Raw genomic sequence first — 18511 nt, 5'->3', positions numbered from 1 at the left:
GCCCGCTCCAGCCCTGAATTGCGTTTGTAGCAGCTGCCGGAGACGCAGCGGGGAGGCTGCAGAGCTCCGGGCGGGCTGAAAGGCACGTCGCGCCGGGGTTAATTAGTTTTGGCAGGAGTAATTAGCCCAGGGCTAATTGCGGGGGTTGAACGTCGGCATCCCCCGAGCCCTTGCCGATGCCGGTATCCAATTAGGAATTAGGGGGGAACACCAGAGGCGCGCTGGAGGACCCCCATCCCGGGCGGCTGGCGCCCCGGGGCATCTCTGAACGTTGGGATGGACGCAACTTGCTGGGAAGAGCCCTTTATCGGGACCACCCGGCTGAGCTGCCCCCAAAGCCTGGCTCCTGGGTGGGTTTTGCAGCAGGACTCAGCAGCAGCCTGGCTCCCCACACCTGAGTTGTGTCCCGGGGTTCAGCCCCAGCTGATACCGTCTTCTCCTTCTCTTCAGCTACCAGCCTTCAAGCAAGCCCACAAAGCAGAGCTGCTGAGGACCGGCAGCAATTTAGGGTGTTTGAGGGGTAGGAGGGCAGGTGAACCGTCACCCCTGTTTTTTTTTTCCCCTCTCCTCCTCCCCTTTCCCAGATCTGGATCCCCCTGCACCGGCCGGGGCGGTAACCTGCTGCCATGGGGGTTAAAACGATGCTCCCCAGCTACGAACTGGGGTTCTACGCTCTCGTCGTGACATCCGCTGTGGTGTACAGCAGCAGCGGGATCTTTGAAGCATCCAGAGGTAATGCTCCCCATCGCATCCCCCCAGAGGGGGCCTTGGGAGGGAGGATGGATGTAACATGGCTGCTTTTACAGCTGTCGATACCAGCAGCAGATCCCTGGCTTTAATCTTTGCAGAGAACAGCTTGGGAATCCTTTGCAAGGTTCAAAAAGGATTTTTGCCTTTTTGCCTCGTTGCCCTTGTCCCCATTTCCATGGCTCAGAGCAAGAGCCTGTGGCATGTCACAGCTCTCCAGCCGGTGCCCGGAACAGGCAACCACCCCGCCTACAAAAGGCTGGTTCCCAATTTTTTTGTCTGGAAGCCCAAAAAACTGAAAATTTCATGGGATCAGCCGGGGGTCCCTGGGATGTGCACTGCAAAAAGGCTTTGCTGGAAATTCTTGCAGAAATGGTTGAGGTACCTGACTCCTACGGTTGTCCATGGGAATTAGGCACTTTTGGGACGGGGTGTTTGAGCCCTGATGGCTCATCACCGCGGTGAGGAAGGCTCCTTGCCTTGCCAAAACCCGGGCCCCATTTCCCAGAGCTGTTCCTCTCCCCGTACCTCTGATTCTTTTGCAGACAGCATGAACAGAAAGGCCTTTCGGGACGGCATAAAGCCGGGCTGGCACTACTTCGGCAGGAAGATGGTAAGCGGAGGAAGGACTCAAAGTCTTTTCTAGCTACCGGCGACATGATCGGTGCTGACCCCTGGAGAAGCAGAGCTGGTTTTTCTGCTGCTGACACACTTTTGCAAAGTCCACGTGACTTGTATTTTCCTCCCTAAAGAACTAGTCAGGAAAATAATCAGCCCTGCAGCGCCGTGGATGCTCTTCTTTATGTGCACCGAGACGAGCAACCTCTGCACATCTCTCCTGGGGTTTTATGACCAAGCTAAAGTGCTCGGGAGCCCTTGGGTGGAAAAGGGGAAGAAAAGGCTTTGAAAGTTGTGTGGTTTCCCCTCCAGACGGGTGTCGGGGTGGGGTGTGAGGGCTGGGGGCAGTAAGGCACCCGGTGCTGCTCCCGCAGGACGTGGCCGATTTCGAGTGGATGATGTGGTTCACCTCGTTCAGGAACGTCATCATCTTCGCCCTCTCGGGACATGTCCTCTTCGGCAAGATCTGCTCCATGACGGTGCCACAGGTGAGTCAGGGACATGGTGGGATGGATTTGAAAGCACCAGGGTGACCTGGGATCCGTGAAGGGCGCTTGAGGGATGTTCTAGGATAGGGGGAGCAGGGCTGGGGCTTTCATCAAGCTGACAACAGGTCGGGGCCGCTCTCTTCTCGCAGCACCGGGCTGTGGTGTACATGCTGTATGGGGTCCTGGCCGTGCTGGGCAGCATGGGGCTTGTCTACCTGATGATCATCCTCTCCCACTGCCTTGTCCTCTACTCCGTTGCGCTGGCCAAGCAGAAGTGGCTCTGCTATGTGGCCGGGCTTTGCTGTCTTGCCTCCTTCAAGGTGGAGCCATTCAGCTCCTGGCAGGTAGGTGCTGTCTCGGACTACCCGTCTGCCTCATTTCCAGCCCACTTGTGTCCCTCTCCTTGGGTTTATCTCCAGGGAGGGCTCCTGGGGCACCCCCAAACCCTGGGCACTTCTCCTGGCTATGTCAGAGCTCCCACAGGGTTTGAGAGGGAGGGGACTGTTGTGCTGCTGAGCTTGGGAATAATCCCACAGGGGTTATGTTGTGTTTTGGTGGCTTCATGCTGGGCCAGAGCTCAGGACACCCAAGTCCTTCTTGCTGCTCAGGCAACAGCTTGTCAGCCAGGCAAGACGTGTTCCTACCCCGTGTCTCAGTTTCCCCACCTGTAACACAGTGCTTGGATGGGTTCAGTGACGCCTATGCCTATCTCTTAGGTCTCTGCCCAGTTAAGATTTTCTCTCACTGGTGGGTGGAGAGAAGCCCAGGAAGGACCTTATAAAGCTATTCAGTCCCTCTGAAGGACAGTGCTGCCTGTCCTTGCCTGCTGCTTACCTCCTGAAAGGCATTCCCCTCTCTCCATCAGGCTTGTGCTGGCTTTCCTTCACCTCCTGGGGAGGGTTATGTCCCTGTGACAGAGTGACATTCCCACCCCAGACCAAAGCCTGCATGGCCCATAGCTGCTTGGTGAAGACATGGCCAAGAGGATCCACCACTTCCCGGCTCCTCTGGGATGCAGGAGCCAGCTAGGAAATCGAGCCCCAGTTTTCTCCTTCCAACAGCAAGGCTCATTAGCTCCAGGGACAATTGGAGCTTCGCCTACTGCCCTGGGAGTGATGTCCTCCACAAAGCAAGGGAGTACAGAAGTGGCACCACATTCCTGGTGGTAACTCTTTGTTTCTCATCCAGAGTGGGTTTGTAACAGGAGCTTTTGATCTTCAAGATGTCCTCTTCTATGGAGGAAGCAGCTTCACCATCATGCGCTGCATGAGCTTTGCACTTGAGAGCTCTGAGAGGAAAGAGGGCATCTACTCCATCTTCGACCTCCTCAAGTACAACTTCTACCTCCCCTTCTTCTTCTTTGGGCCTGTCATGACGTTTGACCAGTTCCACGCCCAGGTGAGTGCTCCTGAGGCCGGGCTGGAGGAGGACCTCTCCCTGTATTTATTTGCTTGGATTTAATGCCTACAAAAAAACACTGTTTGCCACTGTGAAGGTGCAAACAGTTGTAGAGCTCCTCATGGTCATGTAAAGTCTGTGGCCATAGTCTGGGCTGCACAACGATGCCATGATTTTTGGGGGGAGGGGCATAAACTGATGGGGTTTTAACCTTCCCTTTTGGGTTTTTGGCCATTTCCACTGATTAATGCAGGAGGGAAGACATCGCTGTGGTGAAAACACCATGCTGGGATGAGGAGCGGAGGGTTCAGCTCATGTCCTTGCTCGCTGGGCACCTGCACTGCTCAGTGCCTCGGTTTCCATGCACTGTCACCCCAGCAGCTCCATGCTGCCCCACTCTGCGGTGCTGGGAGGCCACGGTGAGAGCCAGACATGCGGTGCTCATCCATGGGACCTCTGCATGCTGGTGGCTGTGAGAGCAAGGGAAGTCTCATGTTCCCATCCATCTGGTTCGCCCAAGGAGCATGAATTTCTGGAGATGGTCTGTGTTTCTTCAGATGAAGTTATTTCTCTAGAAATAAGTAAGATTGGGTGGAAGGCTGTGTTTCAGCAACCAGGGGCTTCCTCTGTTCCCCATGAAATACCCTTGTGCCCCAAGTCTTTGCCTGTATCGCACACAACCAAGGGGACTTTTTGAAGAGCAGACTCCAAACAGCACCGGAAAACATCAGCAGAAGCCTGGGCTGGGACCAACCGAGCTCTGGGGCTGTTTCACATCCAAAGATCAAGCAAAACGGCAGTGCTCTCTCCCTCCTCACTCTTCCCATCCCAACGTCCTTTTACACCAATGATCCACCTTGGTCATCAAAGCAAAATGGTACTTCTTGCTAAGGGAGGGACCTCTTGCTTGGTCAGCAATGGTGCTGGGAAGGATTGCCGCCACCCCTTTGTTTCCTTTTAAAGAAGAACAGCTACATTGAATTTTTGGACCCCAGTTGACATCTGGGTGCAAGAGCATTTGGGAAAAAACATTTGTGAATTCAGAAGAAAAAACAGCCCAGGGCAGGGGAGAGCAGCCAGAGCCTCCCTGGTGAGGAGGAGACCAAAGACCCACCCAGCCCAGCACCTTCTCTCCAATGTTGGGCTGGTAGTGGTTGCCTAAGAAAGGGTCTGCACTGGTCTTGTTTCCTCCAGTGAGCAGGATGAGCCCTGATCCAAGTCCTACTCCTTGCTAGTTCGTTCACCTGGGTCATTAACAACCTCATGCTGCATGCTGAAAGGTTGAGAGTGCAGGACTGAGATCCCTTGGGTCTTGCAGGAACTATTTAAAAGGACTTTTATAGCATTTGACCCTGAAGACCATAAGGTCAGCTCTGGTGTCTCCCATGAGGGATGCTCACGGTGCATTAAGGTCAGCTCTGGTGTCTCCCATGAGGGTGCACTGAGTCCACCAGCAGTCCGTTCTCAGCAGACAAGCACCAGGGACATCAGGCCCCAGCTGGGCTCTTCTCCCCAGGCTGCTGGAAGAAATGTTTCATCCTAAGGCTTCATCTTTCCAGTTGTGTCTCATCTGTCAGGCTGAAGTAGAGGCGAGCATGGCTCCAGCAGCCCCACTGTCCAAGCCCCTCCGGAGGGGGTGCAGTGTCCTGGGGTGCCCTCGTAACCCCATGTTCCTCTTCAATCCCCGGGTTCCATCAGTCTTTCCTGTGAGATGGGCAGCCCTGGCTTCTTCTAACACTGCAGTCAGGTATCTATAAATCAGGGCATTAAACCGCTGGTGTCTCCAAGACCTGAACTCCCACCACCCCTACAAGACTTGATCTGGAGGGTCCTGTTCTTTTTGCACAGCCCCAAACCATGATGTTTATAGCCACTTAATGAGCAATCCTCCCCCCCCACCTCTGTTGCTTAAAAGTCTTACATCAAAGGCACAGGGAGTAAGTCCCCAACCCCTTTCCCATGCCCCAGCCAGGGGTCCTGTCTTGGCCTGGCCACCACTGCCATCTCCTGGCTAGATGCCCCCCTGCACTGCTGGAGCTGCAGCTAATTGCAAAGACGAATTCCTAATTGCCTAACAGCAATTATGGGTGCAGGCAGACGGAGTCCCTTCCTCAGGGTGACGTGTATGGCCCAGGTAGGGAACAGATCTGTCTCTTTGGCTCCTACTGGTGCTATGTCCTGGTGGAACCCTTGCAACCCCATGTCTGATGGGAACTCATCTGTACCAGAGTTTGGCCAGCCCCATTTGAGCTGCAAAGCATCTTCCTTACTAGGATCAAGGGAACAAATTCACTTCTGTGGGGCTGGAAGTGTGGGGGGGACAGCCCTGATCCCAAGGGGATGGTGGCAGAGTGCTGCCACCACATGCAGACATGAGGATGAGAGGAAATGCCTTCAAGTTGCGCCAGGGGAGGTTTAGATTGGATATTAGGAAAAATGTCTTCACCGAGAGGGTTGTGAAGCATTGGAACAGGCTGCCCGGGAAGTGGTTGGAGTCACCATCCCTGGAGGTGTTTAAAAGACGTGTAGACGTGGTGCTTAGGGACATGGTTTAGTGGTGGACTTGGCAGTGCTGGGTTAATGGTTGGACTTGATGATAAGCATTGGAACAGGCTGCCCAGGGAAGTGGTGGAATCACCATCCCTGGAGGTGTTTAAAAGACGTGTAGACGTGGTGCTTAGGGACATGGTTTAGTGGTGGACTTGGCAGTGCTGGGTTAATGGTTGGACTTGATGATCTTAAAGGTCCTTTCCAACCTAAATGATTCTATGAAAGGGGGGGTTCTGTGTCCTCCCACACATCTTCATGCCAGAGCCTGTCCTCCCCTGGCTTGTCCTCCAGCTCAGGGCCCAGCAGCCTCTTTGTATCCTTAAAGCACTTGGCATATAACAGAAATGAAAAAATCCGGCAAAGGCTTTAATTCTCAGGAATCATCTGGATTTGATGACGGGGCTGGTGCGGCAGCCTGCAGATTATGTTGGGAGAGCTCCCACCTCTTGCAGGGAATAAAGGGAAAGTAATAAACATAAGAGGATTTTGAGTACAGCAGCAATTTTTTACAGCGAGGAGGAAGCGAGGACATCAGTCTGCCCAGTGTAATCCTGAAAGCTTGCTCTGATGATTTTTATACTACAATGGCCAGAGACATGACAGCTCCTGGAGGCAAAGCCCAGACTCTGTTTGTACAAGACACAGCAGAGACGAAACCACCATCGATCAGGTCCCAACCAATTCAGGATGGCCCCTCAAGCAGCTCTCCCTCTCATTTACAGCAGGTGTCTGCAGTAGAAGCTCCAGAGACCATCAGTCATCCTCCTCCTCTTCCCAAATGACCTTGGCCAAAAAAATGCATCTGGCCCTGGCAGAGCTGTCAGATGGGATTCCAGCCCTTCTCCCAACCTCTCCTGAGCATGCAGATGTCCTTCCCTACAGGCTGTGGCATCCTGTAGATGTGATGGGTATGGGCATCTGCTCCCCCTTAGTGACCTGTGCCAGGGGCCACCCTTAAGCAAAGTTGACTTTCTGAACATGTCCCTGCAGAAAGAGCATAAAACCCAGCTCCCTGGTCGGTACGGTTTTCACCCCACCTAGGGTACGTACAGCCAGACCTGTCACTGCTGTGTCACGCTATGTGCCTGCTCTTCTGGAAACCCCAGTGGTGGGAACAGCCTTTGCTAGGAGGGTGATCCGGGAGGCACATTGCTGCCATGCTCAGCACTGAGGCGGGGGTGTTGGAGGGATGCTGTGGGTGGGACATGTCCTGCTCCCTGTGGATGTGTTCATGTGAGCTAGTCCCTCGGGTCTTCCTGAATCAATGGAGATTTCAGCCAAGCTAGTCCCTCGGGTCTTCCTGAATCAATCAGCCGTGTAGTCCATGGTGTGATTTCTAAAGGACAGCGTTGAATTTGGACCTTGAACGTTTCTCCGGATGGAGGAACATGCTGCCCATCCTCTCTCTCAGCTCAGCCCTTTCCTGGTTTGCCGTCCCGGCAGGTGAGCACCCGAGAGCTGAGACGCAAAGATGACGAGATGAGGAACATCCGGGTCCATGCCCTCCTCCATGTGGGGGCCATCATCGCTGTGGATATCTTCTTCCACTTTTTCTACATCCTCACCCTCCCTTCTGACCTGAAGTTCGTGAACCGCCTCTCGGACTGGTCCTTGGGTGAGTGGCCGCGCTTGGACATGCTCACACCTGTACTCAGCTTCGAGGCAGTGGCGAGTGATTCAGATCTCCGTCCATCTCCATTGAGAGGCCTCGTCAATGTCTATGTTGGACAGGTTTGGGTAAAGCCCCCCTTCTTCCCATTGACAATGCGCCGAGCTGGGGTCTGTCGGATGGCATTGGTTTGACACCTTCATAGGGTCCTGGAGGAAATTGTTTGGCTCGGGGTTTAAGAGGCTGAATACCAAGCCATTCCCATTGCCTTTGTCTGGACTGGAAGGGAGCTCAGAACCTCCAAAAATCAACCCCGTGCTGTTGCAAGAGGCACATTGGTATCTCAGATGCCTTCACAGGTGGCCACCCATTATGGGTGTTTGTGAGCCACTGAAATGGCCATGGGGTGTAGGTAGTACAGAGAGCAGCTCAGGGTAGTTGTAGCTGCTGTTTTCAACTACCTAAAGGAGGGTTGTAGAGAAGGTGAACTCTTCTTGGAGGCTGGCAGGGAAGAAGCAGGACACAGCAAACAAGGTGCAGCAAGGTAAAGTCAGATTGCATGTAAGGATTTTTTTTTTTTTTTCTTAGAGTGGTCAAACATTGAAACGGGGGCCCAGAGGGGTTATAGATTCTCCAAAAATAGAGATATTCAATGCTTAAATGGACAAGGTCCAGAGCAACCTGATCTCCATTCGACATTGGCTGTGCTCTGAGCAGGGCTGAACTAGGGACCTCCAGAAGCCAAAGTCCTGGGATGAGTAGTGGTAGCAGCGCTGGTATTCAGCTGGCAGCTGGATGGAGGATTTCAGCTGGCCAAATACATGTCTGATGGCAGCATTTGAGGCGCCATAAGGTATCTGACACCCACACGGGGCTGGCACAGGGCAAACGGGCTGGAGAAGCCCCATGTCTCTCCAGAGTGGCAGCTGGTGGCCAGGAGAAAATCCTAATGCAGCTAGAATGGCACTAGCATTGATTTAGGGTGTCCTAAGAGAGCTGGGTGGACTGACCAAGCATGTGCGTTACTCCAGAGGGAGCTGAGCTCTTCTGCAGGCTCTGCTGACTGTATCAACCAGATCTGCCTTGTCCACGGTGGGAGCTCAGGCATGGCTCGCATCGAGGCAGTGTGTGGCCCTTAATCTGTGAGCTGAATCCCAACAAGACAGAGACGTTTTAACTTCTGTTTGCATAGGAATTAGAAATCTTTGGTGTTTTTTATTGCAATAGACATGCTGCCGTGGGACGTGATGTTCCCCCAAAGTCCTGAAGGAGATACATCCCGTGCCCCTCTTCACGTTTTTGACTCTCATTTTTGCTCCAGCTGGCTTGGCCTACTCCAATTTGGTGTATGACTGGGTGAAAGCTGCTGTCATGTTTGGGGTCATCAACACCATCGCCAGACTGGACCACTTGGACCCACCCCAGCCCCCGAAATGCATCACCATGCTCTACGTCTTCGCAGAAACGTGAGTACCCCACGTGCATCGATGAAGAGAGACAGCATGTTTGACCTGAATGAAATGTGCATGGGGGGGGAAGGAGGTCTGGGCTGTTCTTCTGAGCAGCTGGCCTGTAAGTTGGAGACTACCTACGTTGAACAGCCTATACTGAACCTATAGTCTAGACCTGGCCATAGCCCAGGGAAATATTCTTGGGCAGGAAGCAATGGATGAGGTTAGGTTACGACCACATCGGTAGTGGGACCTGTTCAAGGAAGGAGCATGGAGAACTGCTGTGAACAAGGTTCAAGTATTACCTCACCAGGGGACCAGGCGCCTTCTATGGCAGACTGCTGCGTGGAAGGGTGCCATTAGACTGCGTGTTTTAACATGCTTTTTATCATCTGCATTGTAGGCATTTTGACAGAGGGATTAATGACTGGCTGTGCAAGTAAGTGTCTAATCAACCATCTCTAGCCTGGTTCAGGGTCTTCGCTTTCATCACATAGCAATGAAGCATTAAATGCTGTTCATCCCAAAGCTGAGGTGTCCTCTTTTCTGGGTGAATCCCGCTATGGCATGAAGTCATATTTGGTCTGTTTATCCGTAAGACCATTGAATTAACCACCGCAAAATGCAACAGCCCCCCCCCCAAAGTTGGGAATGAGAGAGTCCTGTCCCAGAAAACCCTTTAAGTCTGGTGGGTTTAGCGTTCCCTCAAGGGAGGAAGAGTCAGGTTCATATTCCACCAGGAGGAAAGGGGAATTGAGCTCAGGTCTCCCATACCCTGGGTAATAAGGGTGACCTGAGCTCCACCTACATCTCCCTCAGCCCTTCAGCTCTCTTCAGCCATGAGTACACACCAGCAAACCTGTATTGACGGTAGTGGCTCCTCTGTGCTGAAATCCTGTGCACCAGCAAGCATGCACCATGCAGCTCTATGGATCCCCACATATTATCAACCCTTTACCTGCAAGAGGGAGAAAGGGTGGTATTTTGTCCTTAAGGAGCTATAGGTTTGTGAGGAAAACAAGCCACGTGTAGCTGGACTGTAGCAAAAATCAGTTTATTGCTAGAACGTGTCAGATAAAACATCCTTCCCAGTGGGCAAGGGTGGGAGAAGGGACTCCAGAGGGCTCTCCTTGACTACGGGGAGCACCGACCACTTTCCTTGGCTGTTAGGTACGTGTATGACCACATTGGAGAGAACCATGACAACATCATGAAGGAGCTTGTGGCCACCATCGCCACCTTTGCGGTCACCACCCTGTGGCTGGGGCCCTGTGAGATCGTTTACATCTGGTCTGTCTTCAACTGCTTTGGCCTCAACTTTGAGCTCTGGGTGCAGAAGTTCTTCCAGCAGGAGCCCTTTGCCAAACTGGAGGTGAGGAGTTGGGCTGCAAGTGGATGGGGGAAGATCAATGGGTCTGGGGCTAAACTTTGCTGCTGGAAAACGTCCATGACTGTACAGAGCTCAAACTTGTTTATACAAGTCAGATCCGTTTTCAGCTGAGACTGAAGAGCAACATCCCTGATGATGCCGTGCAGCTCCATGTCCAAGCCTCCTGCCTGGGACCTGAAGCTCTCTCCTGTGGCCTTCAGCATCCTTGTGATCAGCTACTCAGCTGTGCAAGGGAAGCACAGTCCTGGTGCTCTGATCCCTTCATTTTATGCACTGTGTCACCCACCCAGAGCAAATTCTCACCTGCCCCGATGATGCTTCATGGGAAATTTAGGTTGGGGGTGGAGCTTTCAGAGGGAAAATGGAGGTCCAAGAGAACCAGGAATGCAGCCCCAACGAGGCGTCAGAGTGCTACAGATGGACACAAAATCTGAAGCCTGTCCATGGGGAAATGTTTATACATTTCCATATGGAAATCATTTGTTCTTCTTGTTCCGCAAAACATCTTGGCATTCTGAGTGTTTTTGATCTGATTTCTGATAAAAGCAAATGTTTAGGTACTAGAATGAATTCTTTTCCAACCACTCCAAAGCTTAGTGCCCTGTCTCTGTTTGGGACCAAGGTGCCTCGGGGACATGTTGGAAGAAAAACTTAGGAAACTCCATCCTGGAAACAATTATGTTCCTTATGTGTTTTGCCAACCTAAAGTCTGGAGGTCCTAAACAGGTTCAGTAAAGACCCCTTTTGAATAAAAACTTCAGAGAGCAATCCTCCCGTTTGCTCTCCTTGTTGAACTTCTAATCAGATTATAGCACTCGCGGGCAGTGAAATCTCCTTCCTTGTGGCATCGCAATTCTCAGCACTCGGTGGCCTGGGGATTCATCGTGCTCTTTGAAGATTGCTATGAACCGCTTCCCCGCTCCTCTCGCAGCAGCTGCTCCTGAGGATTATGTGCCAGTGACAATTTCACTCTGCTGCTGTCACTAGTTTTCAGCTCTTTTTTTTTTTTAATTCCTAAGAAACAATTTCTACCAGGAGCTGGGAGTGATTTGCACATAGGGCTAATAATAATCCTGGTATACAACAGCATTCATCTGCCTTGAGGAATGGCTTACCCAAGGCAACAGATGAAGAAAACAGTACTCAGCCGTTACAATTAGCATGAAACGGTGTATAACATCTTGCCCCTACCCACGGGACCTTGAAACACCAGTCCAGAGTCCCAAATGCATCTGAGTCCAGCAGCAGAGCAGAAGTTTTACCTTGTTCTTACGTTTCTTCATCCCAGAGACAATAAAGCCTGCTCCAATTTTTGCCTACCCCTCCGTGATCCCAGCTGGAGTTTGGGTGGAGTTGGACCAATCCATCCCCTTTCCTTACAGCCCCATTTTTCCTCACTCTCTTCTTCTCTCCCCTCCACAGGCCAAAATGTCAGCGGCCATGTCTCGGCGGATTAGGGCAGTTTTTGGGGCGGCAAATTTCTGGGCCATCGTCCTCTACAATATCCTAGCCCTCAACAGCCTGGAGTTTGCACTGCTGGTCACCAAGAGACTCCTTCTGACGGGTAAGATGCTACCAGCCTTCCCCATTGAGACACCCTTGTCTTGATGGGGGGACACTGGTAGTGGAGCTGAGGACTGGGACTTCCAAGTCCTCTTGATGGTCTGGCCATTGGCTTGTTACGCGGCTGCTCCCAATGTGCTTAATTATTAATTAAAAGGTGCAGGAAGCTGTTTCTTAGCTCCCATCCTTCTCGTGTGAGCTTTCTGGGGTATGAACTGCCTTCCAGGTGTGCTTGTACAGCTCCTAGCACAGCCTGACACTGTGATTTAGACTCCTTGCAGCAACACAAAGGTCATATTCACCCTACCAAGATGGGCTGTGAAAGGGTCCACTTGCTGGAGAAAGGGATTTACTTGTCCTACCTCATCTCCTTTTGCTTTAGCAGTTACCTTTGCATCAACCTGAAGGTGACAGATACAAATCCTCGTCCTAGGCTCCTAATGAACAGTCTTATCCGTACATTTCTAATCAGTGGATGGTGGCACTAATTTAAAGTCTTCTTGAGCAGCCCGGGGTATAAATAGCCATCGGGAGCCTGCGTCCTCCAGCCCTCTCTGGGACGGGGCTGGCATAGGAAATGGATAATGTGACGCTCTGGGCTCAGTGTGCCAGAAGTGCCTGCCCGCTGAGCTAGCTGGCTTTTGCTGGTTGCATTATTCATTTCAGAGTTCCTGTTTTAGCAGGTACAGAGCCTGCGTCTCCCCTCTGCTGTGGATACCAGATGCGTGGTTACAAATGCTGTCAGACCCTTCCTAAGTGGAAGGAGAGCTCCCGGCTCTCAGTCACTTACCTAGGCGACAAAAACGTGTTTCCTGGGCGCGCACTGTGTCCCCACTGGGTATGGGGACAAGGCTGGGGTTGATCCTCAGCATCAGTGGGGCACAAAGCTTCCAGAAGGTCACAGTGCTGAACAACAATGGACGCGGGTAGGTTGAATGGGCAGAAAGTCAACCACCAAGTCTGAACTTGGTGGGCAGAAGGAGTTTTGGAGGTAAGGGAGTGCTCAAAGCCACTCCAGCATGTTCCCACATTAACCGTGAGTTTTGGAGGTAAGGGAGTGCTCAAAGCATGTTCCCACATTAACCGCGGTCCATGATGCTTTGGTGGGCTCAGGCACCGCTTCATCTGAAATCTGATCCTGGGAATTTCTCTCTTCTCTCAGTGAAGCTGTAGGGCTGGATGCACAATGGGAAATGTCGTTGGCCATCATGAACTTGTGGGACCTCCCAAACCCACCTGAGAGGCAGCAGTGCTGGAGAAGAGCTGGCCTCGTTAGGCGAGCAGCTACACCACGATGACCATGTCTCCCTCCATCTTCTAGGTTTCCCTGTCAGCACGTTGTCCATCTGGTTTATCACGTACTGCGGAGTGCAGCTGATCAAAGAGCGTGAGCGCATCCTGGCCATCGAGGAGGAGAAGTGTGACAAAGCAAAGGTGGAGTAGAGGGAGGCATCGGCAGGCTTGTCCCAAAGCCTCGTCTCCCCTCCAGCCACTGCTGCCAGGTCAGCCACTGGCAGGGGCTCTCCAAGCACTCCCGACAATCGACTGCTGTAGCTCACCCATGTAGAAGTCACCTGGAAGGCGCAGGTCACCCCCTTGCTGCAGGAAAGATTTTCTGTAAGACACAGTGGGCGTTTCTCAGGCTCCCCATGCACGGCAGACTGCTGAGGTAGGCTCCCAGGACATTTCTTTAATGCCAACAAGAGCCATCCCCATCATTTTTCTGACCTTCTGACATTGTGCAGGCCTAGAGATTTCATCCCCTGCTTCCCGTAACACTCGGTCCACCAGCACTCGGCTCTCCCGCAGGACCTGTAGCCCATGTCTCCCAGAGGAGACTCTCCAAGTCCCACGGCTGGAGGTTTTAGGGTGGGCCAGACACACAGCTATGAGAAAGGGATTAGCTGGAGCTGAGCCTGCTCTGGGCAGACCATCTCCAGGTTGCTTCCAGCCCAAGCATCCCATGTTTCTTTCACTACAAGAAATGGTTAGCATCCACTGTCAAGTGTTCAGCACCTACGGTTATGCAGTAAGGACTGTGAAATGGCTCAGCACGATCTATACCTACCAAGAGGCTAATAAATAAATAGTACGGTCTCTATAGCAAAGGGAGGGACCAGGAACAGCACATTGAAGGGTAATTAACTTCCCACCACTGTCAGCGGGTGCAGAGTGATGGCTGTTACGATCTCTGCAAAACAGGTCCCTTCAGTGCCCAATGTCTTGAAAAAAAAAAAAATTACTTAATGCCAACATCAGGCATAGTTAATTGAGAGTGCGGGAGCCATACCTGCTTCACAGCCATCGCGCGTCATGTGCAGGTCGCCCGGGCATGCTGAAGAAACACAACACATGGCTCACAACTGCTTGGTCCCCAGGCCCCAACTCAGACCCAAAGGGCCCTCCACCGCTGGGTCTGAGACCGATGTGGCCACCATGACCATCCTGCTGTGATACGTGTCCTGGCACTCGAACCAAATCCCACTTGCATTTTTTACACGCCATGGACAAAGGTTTAAGCTCACATTCCTGCCCATGGCTGAGGAACAGAAGATGCTATAGCCAACTCTTGCTCATCTCCAGCCATCCATCCCTTTACTCAACTGACTTCGGTGCACACAGCCTAAGCCCGTGACTGCGTGGCTGAATGAGCACACACACATATGTACAACCAAAGGAGAAAGACCCTGAATGAAGGGCAGTGATTTGGGACTCAGTGGTGGAGGGGAAGCCCATGATAGACTCCTCGGAGAAGTAGACTTTGGGACACTACGTAGTGAATGCATTGAATAAATTTACATGTGTGAAACACAGTGCCTTGGGGAAAAGGTGGGTTAATAGTTAAAAAATAGCTCTGATTCTCTTACACTTTAGAGTAACTTTCAGTGGCCTTATGTCTGAGTTCTGTTGATGTTTGGTGAGAGCAGAATCTGGACCACTTTGTAACGTGGGTTGAGACGCTTGGTGCTGGTGTGTTCTGGCTTCCCTGTGGATGAAACAGGATCGGTTCCTAGCCAGCTTTCAGCTCTGCCAAAGTAATTTGTGAAGTCCCTGATAAATGTCATTTATTTATCTAGTAAATAAATGTTGGAAATCTGTGGCACTTGTTACGCTGCTGTAATGCAGGCGACACCCCGGGTAATGCACTGCCATCAGAGCTGAGGGACACAAGGATCTGTTTGCAAGTCCTCACCTCCCACCCCTGATTGTGACACAAGATAAGACATTGTTGAGTTTGGTAGAAACTCACCAGATTGGAGGTTTGGCTGCAGCTTGATTCATATTCACCTTTACTTTGACTCCACCTTCGTACTGGTGAAATATCACGAGCCTACTGCCATCAAACTTTCATCCATGTAGTTTTTATTTCTGGGACCCCGACCCAAAACGTTGGAAGTAGCGGCAGGTATTGTGCCTTGGTGGCATCTCTAGTCACATCCCCCAAACCCCTTCAGCTAGCAGGCATATCCCTTTTTAACACAGATCTGCTGCTGGACCTTTGGTAGATGTTTCTTGGCATCCCTCTTATTTCAGATTTACTCTTTACCACCAAAACAGCTATGACATGGTGTGCTTCCTCCCAGCGTAAAAGTCAGCTCTTCTGCTCCATACGGGTGTCCTCACACAGCTGAAGCCACCTTGAGCTGCCAAGACCAAGGGCTCTGTCTCTGCAGGTGGCTCAGCTGAGGTCCCTGGCTGCCCGGGAGGACAAACAGAGTCACCCACCTCCCAGTGTCGAAGTGGGTGACTCACATGGCAAAGCCCAGTGACGCTGCACTGCCCTCCTGACTTGGACACTCCAGGAGAGAAAATAACCCATTCACTAAGGATCTAAATTTACCCAGCAGCTGCATCTGCTGGAGCTGCCAGAAGGAGCTAATCTTAGACACGGAGTGATTTGTTAGAGAGACAATTCATGGGAGAACTTGGGCTTTGCCCCTCTTTGCCTGAAGTTATCCCCTCATTTATCACTGCTGTTAGAAGCCCAGGGGGTCTGGTAGGCCAGGAGCACCCAAGTGGTGCTATCTCAACCGTGTCTCACTGTTCAGCGTTGTGCAGAAGACCCTCAGCCTCAGTGTATGCCTCCATGGAGCGGGATTTATCAACTGCTCATCTCTCTCCTGGAGAAGAGTATCTTGTCTGATCTGGTTATTGCCTGCCTGGTAGTAAAACTTGCCTGAGAATCCAAGAAAAGCAATTATTTATTGCAACTACAAATCCAAATTAATAGCCCTACGCTGGACACTTTCTTGTTCAGCCTGACATGGCTGTAATTCCTGCATTCACCTTTCTTGTTCTAAAAATCTGTATGGGAGGGAGAGATCCTGCTACATTGCATCCCCTTAGGATGCTTTCCATGTATCCTCACCCACTCCCATGTCGTAAGGGGACTATTGCACACTTAGAGACACACTTGATAACTAACTGACTTAGTCCATTGGTCACTGGAAAGCACTAGCTGTAGTCCCGTTAGACCTGGGGCCAGTTAGCTGAGGGCTGCCTCAGAACAGCCCACCTCATTCAGGGCTGTGTTGTCTATCATACAGCAGTCAGCACTCGGAGGAGTACCCTGGGGAGAGTCGATTCACACATTCGTGTGTTCACGGAGATAACTGAGTGGTAACTATGATCACTGCTCAACCTTATCCCATCCACATGTGCCATCTCATCTGCTTTTAGGTGCTAAATCTCTCTGGGCTTGGCTGCTACTCGCTTGGAGAGCAGCTTACTTTAGTGGTGACATGGTGGACCCAGCAAATGGAAGACAGATGGGACGAGTCTACTGTGATCAAAGCCTCCACAAGAGACAATGGTTGCAAAGGGCTCAGAATTGATGATTGCCTCAAATTCCACTGCTATCATCAGAGAAAAGTCTCCCGTAGCAATTAGATGTGGCCTTGGCTCTCCAGTCCAGCAAGGCTCAGACCAAGCCCCCAAAAAATCCTATTGACTTCCCTGCGCATAAACAGATTGTAAAATGGCAATGACCAACCAGTGTGAACAAATGAAAACCAGGAATGAGGGAATACACACAAGCGAGAAATACTGTGCTTGAGATCCAGACTGGAAATGTGTAACCTAAAATGTAAGAAGGAAAATAATCTGAACGCCAAATACTCGGTGGGTGAGAGGATCTGAAGCTTGTGGATCTGAGCTGCGTAAAGCACTGCTGGCTTTTCACGCCCAGCCCCAGGAGGGTTCAGGAGAGGTGCATGGTGGCTCTGAGAGCACCCCTGGGTCTCCCCATTAGCCCCGTGTGAGCCTCCCCGCAGCGCAGAGCTGCTCAGAGGGTTTGGGTTCACCAGATCAACCCTCTGTCCCACCAGGCTGCAGCAGAAACTTGTTTGAGGAGGAATCAGCCTTATCTGAGCTGAATGCACCCGTGCTCAGGAGCCAGGGAGGTTTACAGACCATTTGAGGTCAGGGTTAACACATAGGACACAGCTTGTATGTCCAGCCTAGGCCATATATGCGCTTTACATCCATTTTGATGACAGGGCTTGGGATGGAAGCTGCTGTATTGAACTGATAGCAAAAAATGGTGGAAACACAAGGCAGGGGATCACACATGCGAATGTTGCCGTGAGCCATCATGAGGACAGCATCCCAGCACTGCTGGTGTTAGGAGGCCCTGGGAACAGTTAAGGGTGTCTAGTCTGAATTCATGATTTAAACTCTCTCTAGAGCAGATGGGGACAGACGGACATCGCCGGAGTCCTCTTGTCTCAGGCAAATGTCTAACTCAGGTGCAGTGAACCAGCTCCCAGAGATACCTGTCTCTCCCCATGCTGTAGGGACCCTAAATGACACAGTGCACCGAGGAGACGGTGCTCTGGAAAAACCACAGCTGCTTCCCCAAGCCTTGGAGCTGGTTCAGCCGCTGTGCAAAGCCACTGAAGCTGATGAAGACCCCAGAGCAGGTTTGGGACCGGCACGGTGCTCTTTCCCTTGGTGGACCGCAAACCTGGGCAAAGCCGCAGACCCACCGATCGGTCAGGAGCTCCTCTGGGAAGGGATGGGCTGTAGCTGCATTTTAGCAGCGGCACCTTGTGACGTGGGAAATGTGGAAGCCAACCTCGGATGGCAGCACACGCTGAGCAGCACAGTGAAAAGGAAAACAAGCCCGGGCTCAAGGGAGATTAAAGGCAGAGGGGGGGAAAAAATCCCAGCTGGTAGCACAACAACGCAGGATTAAACTTGGGAAAGTGCAGAACTAGTGCAGAGGGAAGGGAGAGGGGAGGACGGGGTTGTCAGCCCCAGATGTCTGGGAGCAGAGGAACGTTTCTGAAGTTTGACCCAGTTCAAAGATCAGTGCTCGTCGTCTGATCCCATCACAGATGAGCAGCACAGCAGAAGAGCTTATGATGTGAGCTCTGAAAACAGCTTGTGATTATTTCCCTGCTATATTCGTACCTCCCAGATGCTGCTGGAACCTCACCAGTACAAAAGAGCTTCATACCAGTATAGCTCCCTCCCTCTTCCCACTTATGTAGATAAGCATCATGGCACAAAGCACTTTTTATAAATACATCCATGCCAGGGTAAGGGGTTATGTGGCTTTAAATACACCGGGAAGAGTGGCTAATATCTTTGCATAGATTTAATTAAATCGTTAATTAAATCTGTGCCATCACTGAGTGTCAGCCAGCCCAGAGGGTCCATAGTAATGGAGATAAAATAAAACAGATTCATGTAT

General features: G+C 51.7%; 1 protein-coding gene across 2 annotated transcripts; it reads left to right on the top strand.

Moving 5' to 3' along the window:
- Nucleotides 1-588: 588 nt before the first annotated feature.
- Nucleotides 589-14914, top strand: HHATL (hedgehog acyltransferase-like). 2 transcript variants are annotated; one of them, XM_009275945.2, is made up of 11 exons: nt 589-732; nt 1293-1360; nt 1740-1853; nt 2003-2197; nt 3042-3251; nt 7245-7416; nt 8732-8876; nt 9265-9300; nt 10032-10233; nt 11674-11815; nt 13136-14914. In XM_009275945.2, the coding sequence occupies exons 1-11, from the start codon at nt 627-629 to the stop codon at nt 13255-13257; spliced, it is 1512 nt and encodes a 503-aa protein (XP_009274220.1). In that variant the 5' UTR covers nt 589-626; the 3' UTR covers nt 13258-14914. The 2 variants fall into 2 exon arrangements, with proteins under 2 accessions (XP_009274220.1, XP_009274221.1); XM_009275946.2 differs by having other exon boundaries at nt 644-732; nt 1297-1360.
- The last annotated feature ends 3597 nt before the right edge of the window (nt 14915-18511 follow it).

Source organism: Aptenodytes forsteri, unplaced genomic scaffold (genome assembly GCF_000699145.1).
Source record: "Aptenodytes forsteri isolate BGI_AS27 unplaced genomic scaffold, ASM69914v1 Scaffold80, whole genome shotgun sequence".
In the NCBI taxonomy this organism is placed as follows: Eukaryota; Metazoa; Chordata; class Aves; order Sphenisciformes; family Spheniscidae; genus Aptenodytes; species Aptenodytes forsteri.
The sequence above is the reverse complement of the archived record's forward strand: the minus strand, read 5'-3'. Positions and strand labels throughout refer to the sequence as shown.

What these genes read in the sequence shown, in the direction of transcription:
- HHATL (XM_009275945.2), top strand. Translation starts at nt 627, where the DNA reads ATGGGGGTTAAAACGATGCTCCCCAGCTACGAACTGGGGTTCTACGCT. An exon ending in CTCTACGTCTTCGCAGAAAC is followed by an intron (nt 8,877 to 9,264) that starts GTGAGTACCCCA and finishes TCTGCATTGTAG; the next exon opens with GCATTTTGACAGAGGGATTA. An exon ending in AGCCCTTTGCCAAACTGGAG is followed by an intron (nt 10,234 to 11,673) that starts GTGAGGAGTTGG and finishes TCCCCTCCACAG; the next exon opens with GCCAAAATGTCAGCGGCCAT.